General features: G+C 34.9%; 2 protein-coding genes across 3 annotated transcripts; both read left to right on the forward strand.

Moving 5' to 3' along the window:
• Positions 1–732: 732 nt before the first annotated feature.
• Positions 733–7,165, forward strand: LOC133302003 (probable LRR receptor-like serine/threonine-protein kinase At3g47570). Of its 2 annotated transcripts, XM_061501710.1 has the most exons (5): positions 733–3,417; positions 3,536–4,004; positions 5,281–5,320; positions 5,528–5,610; positions 7,045–7,165. In XM_061501710.1, the coding sequence occupies exons 1-2, from the start codon at positions 741–743 to the stop codon at positions 3,910–3,912; spliced, it is 3,054 nt and encodes a 1,017-aa protein (XP_061357694.1). In that variant the 5' UTR covers positions 733–740; the 3' UTR covers positions 3,913–4,004; positions 5,281–5,320; positions 5,528–5,610; positions 7,045–7,165. The 2 variants fall into 2 exon arrangements, with proteins under 2 accessions (XP_061357694.1, XP_061357695.1); XM_061501711.1 differs by lacking the exon at positions 5,528–5,610.
• Positions 7,166–10,552: 3,387 nt separating this feature from the next.
• LOC133302005 (probable LRR receptor-like serine/threonine-protein kinase At3g47570) lies at positions 10,553–13,784 on the forward strand. The gene is made up of 2 exons (XM_061501712.1): positions 10,553–13,253; positions 13,396–13,784. The coding sequence occupies exons 1-2, from the start codon at positions 10,553–10,555 to the stop codon at positions 13,782–13,784; spliced, it is 3,090 nt and encodes a 1,029-aa protein (XP_061357696.1).
• Positions 13,785–14,334: the final 550 nt, after the last annotated feature.

The raw sequence follows: 14,334 nt of genomic DNA on the forward strand, positions 1-14,334 counted from the left end.
TCCTTACACTCTTACTGGGAGCATTGACCGCTGACTAGTAACCAAAACTAGAGGGAAAAAATCAGAGGGATATCAAGACAGAAGAGAGAATAGGCCAAGTTTTATTCATTAAACATAAAGAAATTCTTATATATCTTCATATTAATACACTCAACTACTTAATAAATTATCATAAAATTAATTTGAGAACATAAACTTAATTTAATTCCTGTGTGACATGCTATGTTTTGATTGAATTGCTGTATTATTTGATTAACATGTGATGTTCTACTTACTTTTGAGCCAAATGTTCCAACTTGAAGTCTCTGAGTTTGTACCAGATACTTTCTCAATTGCTAAGTCACTCAATTGTTCACAATGCATCTAATCTAAACGTTTGATATTAGATAGCTTTTCAATCTAGAAGAAATTCCACCGTAATAATACAAGTCATCCCTGTCAATGTACCAACTCAGGGGTTGTTGGTTATTAAATTCCCATTGATCGGGCCCATATCTGTTTGCATCTTTATTGTCCTTTTTCTTCTCTTCACACCCAAGTCTATGTGAATGCAGCAAATATAGACTGGGCGTAGATCAATTGATTTGACTTATAAGGGGTGCTAGTTTCCCATTATGTTGCCTCTGGTATTTAAGGGCATAGAGTAACACAAGGAAGTAACATCCTTCTTCTATGTTTCCACCCAATTATCAAACTCCAGTGGCCTCGTCTTCCTCAACCAAAAAATGAAAACCTTTCTCATGATACATGAATTTTGCTCCACATGCCTTCACCTATTTCTTCTCTTTAATTTGAACTCACTCTGGTTTAGCCCAAACACAACTGCCTCTGCATCAGGAAATGAGACTGATCATTTGGCATTGCTCAAATTCAAGGAATCAATATCCAATGACCCATATGGTATCTTGGTTTCTTGGAATAGTTCTACCCACTTCTGCAATTGGCATGGAATCACATGCAGCCCCATGTATCAAAGAGTCACTGAGTTGAACCTACAAGGTTATCACTTGTATGGATTCATATCTCCACAAGTTGGCAATCTCTCTTCTTTGAGAAACCTCAATCTCGAAGACAATAGCTTCTACGGGAAAATCCCACAAGAATTGGGTCTATTGTTAAAACTGCAGCAACTTTCTCTCACCAATAACTCGTTGACAGGGGAAATTCCTACAAACTTGACAAGTTGCACTAATCTCAGAGGCTTACAATTGCGAGGAAACAATCTAATTGGCAAAATACCAATTGAAATGGGCTCCCTCCAGAAACTTCAGCAATTGTCCATTGGGAGAAACAATTTAAGTGGAGGAATCCCACCATTCATAGGGAATCTTTCATCCCTAACTGGTTTCTCAGCGAATTATAATAACTTAGAGGGAGATATTCCACAAGAATTATGCAGTCTCAAAAACTTGACAAAGATAGCCGTAGGTGTCAACAAACTATCTGGTACATTTCCCTCTTGTCTTTACAATATGTCATCTCTCACTATAATCTCTGTTGATGGGAATCAATTTAATGGCTCTCTTCCACCCTACATGTTTCACACCCTCCCAAATCTCCAAGTATTTTTAATTGGTGGCAATCAAATCTCAGGTCCAATCCCCATTTCCGTTGCAAATGCTTCTGTCCTTCAATTACTTGATATTCAGGGAAACCATTTCAAGGGACAAGTTCCAAGTTTGGGGAAGTTACAAGATCTTAAATTCCTAGGTTCGTCTCTCAACAATCTAGGTGACAATTCAACTAGGGATTTAGAGTTTTTAAAATCATTGACAAACTGTAGTAAGTTGTATATGCTTGATATATCCAACAATAATTTTGGAGGTAGTTTGCCAAATTCCTTGGGCAATTTATCCTCCCAACTCAGTCAACTATATCTAGGGGGTAATCAGATATCAGGGAAAATTCCTATGGAATTAGGAAATCTAGTTAGTTTAATTCTCTTGAGCATGGGACTTAACCACTTTGAAGGGGTTATTCCATCAGCTTTTGGAAAGTTTCAAAAGTTGCAATATTTAGAATTGTATGGAAACAACCTGTCAGGAAATATACCAACCTTCATAGGCAACCTCAGTCAGTTGTTTCATTTGCGTTTAGGACACAATATATTAGAAGGAAATATTCATCCAAGTATAGGAAACTGTCAAAATTTACAATACCTGGACCTTTCTCAAAACAAACTTACAGGAACCATACCCTTAGAGGTTTTTAGCCTTTCCTCTTTAACAAACTTACTAGACTTGTCACAAAACTCTTTGAGTGGCAATCTACCCGATGAAGTGGGTTTGCTAAAGAATATTGATGCATTGAATGTCTCTGAGAATAATCTATCTGGCAATATTCCTGAAACCATTGGAGAATGCACAAGTTTGGAGTACCTTTATTTGCAGGGAAATTTCTTTCATGGAATCATACCCACCTCTTTGCCTTCACTAAAAGTTCTTCGACATTTAGACTTATCACGAAACCGCTTGTATGGATCCATTCCTAAAGGTCTCCAGAATATTTCTTTCTTAGAATACTTGAATGTATCTTTTAACCTGTTGGAGGGTGAGATACCAACTGAAGGTGTTTTTCGAAATCCAAGCCAGATAGCATTGACAAGAAATAATAAGCTTTGTGGAGGTGTTTCAGAGCTACATCTACCGCCATGCCCTGTCAAAGGTGAGAAACATGCAAAACATCACAATTTCAAGTTGATAGCAGCGACAATTAGCGTAGTTGCTTTTCTTCTCATATTGTCATCTATTCTCACTTTCTACCGGATGAGGAAAAAAAGCAAGAAACCATCTTCTAATTCACCAACAATTGACCAGTTGGCCAAGGTTTCATACCAAAACCTACACCGTGGAACTGATGGGTTTTCAACAAGAAACTTGATAGGATCTGGAAGTTTTGGCTCTGTGTACAAAGGAACTATTGAGCCAGAAGACAGAGTTGTTGCCATAAAGGTCCTAAACCTACAAAAGAAGGGAGTTCATAAGAGTTTTATTGCTGAATGTAATGCACTAAAAAATATTAGGCATCGAAATCTGATTAGGATATTAACATGTTGTTCTAGCACAGATTTCAAAGGTCAAGAATTTAAAGCTCTAGTTTTTGAGTATATGTCAAATAGAAGCTTAGAAAGTTGGTTGCATCCAGAAATAGAAGTTGCAGATCAACCTAGATCACTGAACTTAGAGGAAAGGTTAAATATTATTATTGATGTCGCTTCAGCATTTCATTATCTTCATTACGAATGTGAGCAAGCTGTCATTCATTGTGATTTGAAGCCTAGCAATGTTCTTCTTGATGATTGCATGGTAGCTCATGTGAGTGATTTTGGCCTAGCAAGATTGCTCCCAAGTGTTGGAGTTTCTCTGATGCAAAGTAGCACAATTGGAATTAAGGGGACTGTTGGTTATGCTCCTCCAGGTATAACATGATATTGTTTGGTTAAGTTATGAAATTCTTCTTAGGACGTTTTATTTCCATTTGGGTTAATATTTTGATCACTTTAATAACATTAACTGATTTGCATTATGTATTTCAGAGTATGGAATGGGTCTTGGGCTGTCAATTGAAGGTGATATGTATAGCTTCGGAATTCTGGTTTTAGAAATGTTAACTGGAAGAAGACCCACAAATGAAATGTTTAAAGATGGTCATACTCTCCACAATTATGTTAAAATTTCAATTTCAAATAATCTTGTGGAGATTGTGGACCCAACTATTCTCCCGAATGAATTAGAACGAGATACTGACAATAAGAACCTTGATCTTACACATCCTAATATGGAGAAATGTTTACTCTCTCTTTTTAGGATTGCACTTGCTTGTTCATTGGAATCACCAAAAGAAAGAATGAGTATAATTGATGTCACCAAGGAGCTTAATTTGATCAAAAGTTTCTTCCTTTCTGGGGTTTAGTGGAGGCAAGCTGCATTACAACCACAAAACACATGATGGAGAGGAGCCACCTTAATATTGCTATCAATTAATACAAGCAGATGTTTCGTAAGGTCCTTGTTCTTGTTATCTATTATCTGAATGTTTTCATGTAGAAGTTTGTCAATTTACATTAAAAAAAATAGATCTTGAATAGTTGATAATTTTTTAATATATCCATTTGATTCCAGCCTCCCTGCATGCTTGATATCGTTACTTAAATTATGTTGCAATATAAACAATATTACTCCACATCATCTGTGTATTATTCCCATTTTTTATTGCCAGAAAAACCCAATATGCTGGGACTAATTGTGTCAAGTGATGTGACTATTTATTTAAACTCGTATTCTGCTTCTCCCATTCATCCTACCAGTTTGGATGCATGAAAAAAGAACAATAGAATATTTAACATTATATTAAACTGAACACTATAACTTAATTCTCAAAATATTCAATAGAAAATGGACTTTTTACTTCATAAAAAATACAAAGGGTGAAGTTAGTGGGAGCCTACTGTCATTATCAAAACCATACCAGCTAATTCAAATCATAAGCAGGAATCAGGTAGTACATCAGTCAATTTCCAATCTCCTAAAACATAAGCATAATTTACAGTTTGTTGTATTCTAGTTCTACTGATCTATTACATATACATAAGCTGAAGCAAATTGCCCTGTTAACTCTTCCTCATATCTTTTTTTTAAGTCACATCAGCAGAATTTAAACATTATTAACTTCACATTTGTAGTCTTTTCAATTCCTCTCATTGGTTGGTTAAATGTCTTTGAACTCTTATTCTCAACATCTCTGGCTTTGTTGCCACATTTCTACATTCATGCATTGTCTTTTCACTTCCCTTACCACTATCCATGTCTTTAATGTTTCTATCTATCTTTGTCATGAATGAGGTTACAATGGCTAAATAACTCAAAACACAATAACTGTCTTGCCGAGAAATTCTCTTATTTCTCCTCAAGCTCAGGACTCTGGAGGTGCCATGTCAGTTCTTCCTTGTTCCTTGTATTTAAGCCACATAAATAAAATCTAAACATTCTTAACTCCTCAGTCAGCGTCTTTCCAAAAGGAGCAAATCTTGATAGAATAATAGTGTTTTCTTTTTTACCCATTCCCTTTCCTCATGGTTGTGGAAATTATTAGGTAGTCTAGGAGTTTTGGATTTTAGTTACATGAAAAGTGAAATGCTTTAGTTAATTATTATCTGATATAAACCCATTATTTTTAAAATGTCCGCTCCAAGTTTTAATTATTAGATTTAGTATTTATTTTGATTTATGATGAAAAATTAAAGCTACTTATGTGGAAACAAAATTGGATTCTAACACGCAGGTTAATTGTTTAAGGGAAATACTATTCTCATCTTACTAAGGTAAACTTCAAAAATCTCACTCACTCTTTTTTTTTTTTTTTTAATGGTGGGTCCCACGTGGTTTCTCTCTATAACGAGATTAGCATTTCCCATTGTTTAATGCTAGAACCTATCTTTATTGTGGTATCACTAATCAAATGACTTGATAAGCATATCCTTTATTTTATGATCAAATTAATAATCTCATATCTTGGAATCATTTTGTAGAAGGGTAAAGGATTTCTCCGGTCAATGGAGATAAGTTATCTCCGGTGAGCCCAAAATGACATCATTTTGGAGCGAAAATCAAGGTATTTTTGTAATTTTAATATATTGCAGAGTTATATTAGTCTTTATTATATAATTTTTTAATTTTATAATCCTAAAACTACGTCGTTTTGAGCTTACTGGAGATAATTTTATCTCCAGTAACTGGAGAAATACTTTTTTCATAAAATGCGCAAAATCACACAACAAAATGAAGGAAGGATGTGGAGGAAAGGAATCTTACACTTAAGCTTAAGGCTGGACACAACAAAAGATCATAAATTATGGTTGTCGATGTTATACTAGAAATTTTAAACACTAAAATAATAATAATAATAATAATTATTATTATTATTTCATAGTCGTTAAACATTTTATAATACCCCTAACCTGATTAATTAGTAAATTATATGTAGTTAAGTAATTAAGCTAGTATAAGTGGGTTGAATTAAGTAAAAGACCTAATGAAATGAATTAAGGTTATTTTTTAGGTAAAAAGTGCAGTCAGTGAAAATTAAGGGATAAAAAGGGGTGTAGGCAAAAATACCCAAAATATAAAGGTAAAAGTAAAAATATTTCTAAAAAAATATTCCAGACCTTTGGGTAAAGTTTGAAAGTGAACAAAGTTAATTAGATAGATAAACTTTTATCCAGTTAAAATGACCTTCCTTAATTAAGTGGCAAAACATGAAAAAGTCTTCTCATTTTTCTTCTTCTTTTTCGACACTTCAGAATTAAGGGATAAAAATGGGTGTAGGCAAAAGTATCTAAAATATAAAGGTAAAAGTAAAAATATTTCTAGAAAAATATTCCAGACCTTTGGGTAAAGTTTGGAAGTGAACAGAGTTAATTAGATAGATAAACTTTTACCCAGTTAAAATGACCTTCCTTATTTAAGTGGCAAAACATGAAAAAGTCTCCTCATTTTTCTTCTTCTTCTTCGACGCTTCAGAGAGGGTGAGAGGGAGAGAAAACCATTGAAGTCAAAACCCTAACTCCCTTGATTCTCCACCAAATCAACTCATTCCAAAGCCAATATTGCATTAAATTCATCCCTCTTCAAAGCCCACTACTCTATTCTTGTTGGGAACCATTGTGGAGGGAGATCTCACCTTGCTTTGGGGGCGAAAATTTGAGTGTGGAGAGAGTTAGGAGTGAAGTCTCTTCACTTGGTGGCTTGATTATCCTTTCTTGCACCTTTGAGGTAGCATTTGTGGTAAGAATACCAATCCTTGTTGTATGATTGAAGAAACTCATATGTGGGGTTTTGTTTAGGAAATTTATGAACAATGGAGTGTGCTAGAGAAAGATTGAAGCTTTGTCCCTTTGTAAAAGTTGTTGAAAATGATAATTAAATGGTAAAAATGAAGTTAGTTTGTCATTTGGCTTAGTTTCATTATTTGGGGGAAATTATGCTTGAAAGTGTGGGTTTTCTTGCATTGTTGAACCTTGATTGATGGTGTCCCTTGTATGGCTAGGATTGAAGCAAATGGACCTAGTGGAATGACCAATCCTTGTGGTTGTGTTCAATTGAGGAAATGAAAGATTTGATGAAAGTTCGAGAGCAAGGTAAACTTTTGGACCTTGGAGTTGATCCCCTTGAATGTTCCACCATACTCCGCTGAGGAGGAATGGTTATGAGGTGTGATATGTAATGATGATAGTAATTGTATGCTCATGCATTGATAAATGTTATGATTGATTAATGATTATTGATTGATGTTTGATTGTTTAAGAGTAATTGAGGAATGGTTGATAGATGTAAAAATAATGAATGAGGTAATGGTTGAGCATTATGATTGAGGTTTTGTTGATAGTTGCGAGATAAGGTAGGAACTGATGAATGAGAAAAGGGATTGAATAGTCCTTGGATTAGTCCAATGGATGTAACTAGTATGATGGATATGAGGACTTCCCCTGGAAACAGCCCTATGAGGATCTTTAGGTGGTTTGTCTTACCCTTGGAAACAGCCCTATGCGGATCTCCTTGTGGTGAGAGCCTAAGAAAGATAGCCCTGTTGTGGATCTCTCTTGGAAGTGCTAGTATTATGATGAGGATGATTGGTAGGGACTTCACTTGAAAACAGCCCTATGTGGATCTCCATGTGGTAAGAGCCTAAGAGAAACAGCCCTTGAGGATCTCTCTTGGAAGCCCTTAGTGTGAGATTGTGGACTTCCCTTGGAAACAGCCCTATGCGGATCTCCTTGTGGTGAGCACCTAAGAGAAATAACCCTTGAGGATCTCCCTTGGAAGTTCATGTGATGTTTATGGATAAGAATGTGTTAAGTTGGTATTATTATGTGTTCCCCGAAAGTGAACCTTAGGATGGAGTGATCTCCAAGGACCCCTGGTTTACTGTGATATATTCGTATATTTCACCCCGTATTGTGGGGCATCATTTTAGGTATTGGTAGATGTGAGGTTGATTGAGGCAAGAAGCATGAGTAGATTATACCTGATAGCTGAATATTTTGAGTTGCATGCCATTCAGAATTGTTATATGTATTTATTTTGAGGCCATGTGATGTAGTATGAAGGACTTAGTCCATGATCATTGTTATAGTAATTGTCTTGTGTATATGGCTAATCGCTATGATCTTGTTTTTGGATAGCTAAGTTCTTTGGCATGTAATTATTTTGAAGAGCATTGATGTAATAGGATATTATGTTGTTGTACTTATAGGTTGGTGCATGGATTATTTAAGGGAATAAAGATAAATGAAGGGATGTAAGAGCCATAATATGTGTTGAATGTTGTTGGTCATTCCTAGCTTATTAGGTGTTAAGAGAATGATGAAAGAGGGAGGAATTTCCTCAAGAAATTACATGAAAACAGGGGAGGGCATGTGTTGCCCAATTGGAGAGCGTTTTAGTGCTGATAAGGGCGCTAAAATGCGCTGTGTTCGTGAAATGGAGAAAAATTCACTGCCCTTGGACGTTTTAACGCTCAAGTTGGAGCTCAAACGCTCAAGTGGGCGCTAAAACGCGTAACCCAAAAAATCAGTAAAAACTTAGTTTAGTAAAACTGGCATAACTCGAGCTACAGAGCTCTGATTTGAGTGCGGTTTGAACCCACTCGAATCAAACAAAGAAATCTATAATATAATAGGAGATGAGAACTATAAAGTAAGTATATAATTTATATAATAATAAAACAGATGAAGACACTTAACAACGTGTGGTCTAATAAAATAAGAATATGATGTTAAGCTTAGTTTCAGTTATTCTGCAATGTCATATGGTTATGGTGACGCAATTGGTTGTTTTAAATTCGGCTTTGTTCAAAAAGAAAGTTTATCTGAATTTCTAATTGAACCAATGTGATTGTAACCGCGCTTAATATCATAAAGTAATGTTAACAAACCGGTTCTAGAACGGGGTGTTATATTTTATGGTTTTCGTGGTTTTCGTTTTTTTGTAATCTAATGGTGTTAAGAAAGGTAGGCAAAAGTAGGCAAAATAAGAGTAGACAGAATAACTTATCCCAAATATATAATATGGCTGGTTATGTTGTTTGCCTATTTAATTTTTTATTCTTATTATATTTTTATCACTATTAAATTGAACTTAAATTAATTATCCCAAATATAATAATTTTTAAAAAGATAAACATCTCTGTCTCTTTATTTATATATGCTTAAAAATCGTTAATTTCTTCAGTACTCAATGCCCATGTTTCTTCAGTCAACATTAGGTATAATAAAATATTTACAAATTACCTGTAAATCAATATTGTATCGTTTAAACAAATTTGTAGAACTTTCCTAAGCTGAAAGTTTCAAACACTTATATTTTCTAATATTAATTTTTTACAATAATAAAATAATCATTTATTAATTAAACTAATGTTATCTTAATTGTTTAATTTATACTTTATAGAAATATCTAAATGCACGGGATAATTGTTATAAGGCTGATTGAATCATTGCGAAAATGAAAAAAAAAAGAACAAGATTATTTTGCTTGAATGAAAATTGATGGCGCATGCATGTTCCAAAATTCATATTTAATTTATTCTTTTTTCCTTATAACATGCCAAATAAATCTCTACGGAAATTTCGCAGCAGCCTCTGTTGATGTGAAGAAAAGGAAATAAAAAAATAAATTAATACAAGTTGCTATTATAGTCAAGTTGAGTTAGTCACATTATTGAAATTAGTACACCTACCCCATTGTTAATTATTATCTGTCAATGTTTTTTAGATAAGAACTATCCACCAATGTACACATGATGATATGTTATATATTAAAATAATTCATGTTTATCTTATAAAAGGAATTTTTTATTATGCTCCAAGACGACCGTGGTCCTTTTACTAAAAAATTGACACGCGAATTAAATTTTTTCTTTTCTTTTCTCTCTCTCCTGAACCTTTTCTCTCTTTCTCACACCTCAGTTCCACCCAATTTCTTTTACTCCCGGACCACGTTAAGTTTGCTCCTCATAAAACAACATGATATTGATAATTTTTTTTTTTTATACGAAAACTACAAATCCTTGTTGATGTTATCAACAAGTGACACACATCCGTCATGTTGCATGGACAAAAAAATAAAAGAAAGATAGGTAGTAAGTTCATTGTCAGAAAGGTCACGAAAAAAAGTATCTTCTTAGAGTAGATCAAAATAGAAAGAAGTTTGAAGTTAAAATTTTCACATAATAAATATCCTTGATTTCGCTTTTGACTCCATGCCAAACGCATCTTGGTCCACCGACAATTCTTATCCTGATTACAAAATCTGGTGTAGTTTGGACCAAATAATAAGAGCCTCTAGCGTGTTAGGAAACGAGACAGATCAGTTGACTTGATTTTTAAGGGCTGGTAGTGGCAATCAAATTCAAATTCAAGATGTCACCTTAATATGTTAATTATATTGCCTCCATTATTTAAGTGCATAGAGTAACACAAGGAAGTAATATCTCTCTTCTGTGTTTGCACCCCCAATTATCAAACTCCAGTGACCTCGTCTTCCTCAACCAAAAAATGGAGCCTTTTTCTCTCAATCTCATGTTACCTGCATTTTGCTCTACATGCCTTCACCTATTTCTTCTCTTTACTTTGAACTCACTCTGGTTTGGCCAAAACACCACTGCCTCGCCATCAGGAAACGAAACTGACCATTTGGCATTGCTCAGATTCAAAGAATCAATATCCAGTGACCCATATGGAATCTTGCCCTCTTGGAATAGTTCTACACACTTTTGCAACTGGCGTGGAATCACATGCAGTCCCATGCACCAAAGAGTTACCAAGTTGAACCTACAAGGTTATCAATTGCATGGGCTCATATCTCCACAAGTTGGCAATCTCTCCTTTCTTATAAACCTCAACCTCGGAAACAACAGCTTTCACGGAAAAATCCCGCAGGAATTGGGTCGATTGTTACAACTGCAACAACTCTATCTTACCAACAACTCATTGACTGGGGTAATTCCTACAAACTTGACAAGTTGCTCTGATCTCAAAGTCTTACAATTGGCAGGGAACAATCTTATTGGCAAAATACCAATTGAAATTGCCTCTCTTCGAAAACTTCAATATTTTAGTGTTACAAAAAACAATTTAACTGGAGGAGTCCCACCCTTCATAGGGAATCTTTCATCCTTAACTTTTCTTGGGATGACTTATAATAACTTAGGAGGAGATATTCCACAAGAAATATGTCGTCTCAAAAACTTGACAGCTATAACTGCGGGAGAAAATAAATTGTCTGGTATATTTCCTTCTTGTTTTTATAATATGTCATCTCTTAGTGCAATCTCAGCTCCACAAAATATATTTAATGGGTCTCTTCCACCCAACATGTTCCTCACCCTTTCCAATCTCCAAGTATTTGCAATTGGCGGGAATCAACTCTCAGGTCCAATCCCCACTTCCATTTCAAATGCTTCTGTCCTTCAATTATTTGACATAAATGAAAACCATTTTGTAGGGCAAGTTCCAAGTCTAGGGAACCTACAAGGTCTTCGGATACTAAGTTTTTCTTTGAACAATCTAGGTGACAATTTAACAACGGATTTGGAGTTTTTAAAATCCTTGACAAACTGTAGTAAGTTGCAACTATTAGGTATAGACCACAATAAGTTTGGAGGTAGTTTGCCAAATTACTTGGGCAATTTTTCCACCCAACTCAGTCAACTATATGCTGGGGGTAATCAAATATCAGGACACATTCCTGCAGAATTAGGAAATCTAAATAGCTTAACTCTCTTGACCATGGAAAATAACCATTTTGAGGGGAATATTCCATCTACTTTTGGAAAGTTTCAGAATATGCAACTTTTAGATTTGAATGGAAATAAGTTGTCAGGAGATATGCCATCCAACATAGGTAACCTCAGTATGTTGTATTATTTGGGTTTAGAAGAAAATTTGTTAGAAGGAAATATTCCTGTAAGTATAGGAAACTGCCAAAAGTTACAATATTTAAATCTTTCCCGAAACAATCTTAGAGGAATCATACCTTTAGAGGTTTTTAGTATTTCTTCGTTAACAAGTTTACTAGACTTGTCACACAACTCATTGAGTGGTAGTCTACCTGATGAAGTGGGCCAACTAAAAAATATTGATGAGCTGGATGTCTCTGAGAATCATCTATCTGGTAATATTCCCGGAACTATTGGAGAATGCTTAAGCTTGGAGTACCTTTATTTACAAGGGAATTCCTTCAATGGAATTATACCATCCTCTTTGGCTTCACTAAAAGGTCTTCGACATTTAGACTTATCACGAAATCATTTGTTTGGATCAATTCCTGATGTTTTGCAGAATATTGCTTTCTTAGAATACTTAAATGTATCATTTAATATGTTGGATGGTGAGGTACCAACTAAAGGTGTCTTTCGAAATGCAAGTGACTTAGTAGTGACTGGAAACAACAAGCTTTGTGGAGGTGTTTCAGAGCTGCATCTACCGCCATGCCCTATCAAAGGTGACCAACATGCAAAACACCATAATTTCAGGTTGGCAGCAGCAATAGTTAGTGTAGTTGCTTTTCTTCTCATATTGTCACTCATTCTCGCTTTCTGCTGGACGAGGAAAAGAAGCAAGAAACCATCTTCTGATTCACTAACAATTGACCAGCTAGCCAATGTTTCATACCAAAATCTACACCATGGAACCGATGGTTTTTCAATAAGAAACTTGATAGGAACTGGAAGCTTTGGCTCTGTGTACAAAGGAACTATTGAGTCAGAAGACACAATTGTTGCTATAAAGGTCCTAAATCTTCAAAAGAAGGGGGCTTACAAGAGTTTCATTGCTGAATGTTATGCACTCAAAAATGTTAGGCATCGAAATCTGGTTAAGATTTTAACATGTTGTTCAAGCATAGATTTCAAAGGTCAAGAATTTAAAGCTCTCGTTTTTGAGTACATGACAAATGGAAGCTTAGAAAGTTGGTTGCATCCTGCAACAGAAATTGCAGATCAGCGTAGATCAATGAACCTTGAGGAAAGGTTAAATATTATTAATGATGTTGCTTCAGCAGTTCATTATCTTCACTACGAATGTGAGCAAGCTTTCATTCATTGTGATTTGAAGCCTGGCAATGTTCTTCTTGATGATTGCATGGTAGCTCATGTGAGTGATTTTGGCCTAGCAAGATTGCTCTCAAGTGTTGGAGTCTCTGTGATGCAAAGTAGCACAATTGGAGTAGAGGGAACTATTGGTTATGCTCCTCCAGGTATACCTTAATATTGTTTTGTTAAGTTGTTAAATATTTTAGTTTTAATTTTTAGCTCTTGTTTCTAGATCTTTTACTTCCTTTTGGGTTAATATTTTGATATCTGTGATGTCGTTTACGGATTTGCAATATTATATTTCAGAGTATGGAATGGGTTCTGAGATGTCAATTGAAGGCGATATGTATAGTTTTGGAATTCTGATTTTAGAAATGTTAACTGCAAGGAGACCCACGGATGAAATGTTTAAAGATGGTCATACTCTCCACAATTATGTTAAAGTTACAATTTCCAATAATTTTGTGGAGATTGTAGACCCAACTATTCACCCCAATGAATTAGAAAATGAGAACCTGGGTTTTACGCATCCTAATGTAGAGAAATGTTTACTCTCTCTTTTTAGGATTGCACTTGCTTGTTCAATGGAATCACCAAAGGAAAGAATGAATATGATTGATGTCATCAAGGAACTTAATTTGATCAAAACATTCTTCCCTTGGAGGCCAACTGCATTACAACCACGCAACACTTGATGGAGAGGAGCCACCTTACTATAGCTATCAAGTAGTACTAGCAGATGTTTCATATACTTTCATGTTCCTGTTATCTACTATCTAAATGTTTTGCATGTTGAAGTTTGTCAATTTACATTAAAAAAAAAAGATTTTGAACAGTTGGTAATTTTTTAATCGATCCATTTGATTCCCGCGGCCTCCGTGCATGCTTGTGATCGGTACTTAAATAATGTTGTAATATAAACAGTATTACACCATATCATATGTATAATTACGATCTTCTATTTCCAGAACAACTCAATATGTTGGGATTCATTGTTGCAAGTGATGTGACTATTTATTTAAACCCATATCCTTCTTCTCTCATTTATCCTACTAGTTAGGATGCATGTAAAGAGAAGAATAGAATGTTTAACATTATATTGAACTGAACATTATAACTTCAATTCTCAAAATGTTCACAATAGAAAACAGACTTTTTACTTCATATAAAATACAAAGGATGAAATTAGTGGGAGCCTACTGCCATTATCAAAACCATACCAGCTAACACAAACCATAAGCAGGA

The sequence above is a fragment of the Gastrolobium bilobum genome, unplaced genomic scaffold, assembly GCF_033153095.1.
Source record: "Gastrolobium bilobum isolate Gb01-03AN ecotype WA unplaced genomic scaffold, APGP_CSIRO_Gbil_v1 utg4255, whole genome shotgun sequence".
Lineage (NCBI taxonomy): Eukaryota > Viridiplantae > Streptophyta > Magnoliopsida > Fabales > Fabaceae > Gastrolobium > Gastrolobium bilobum.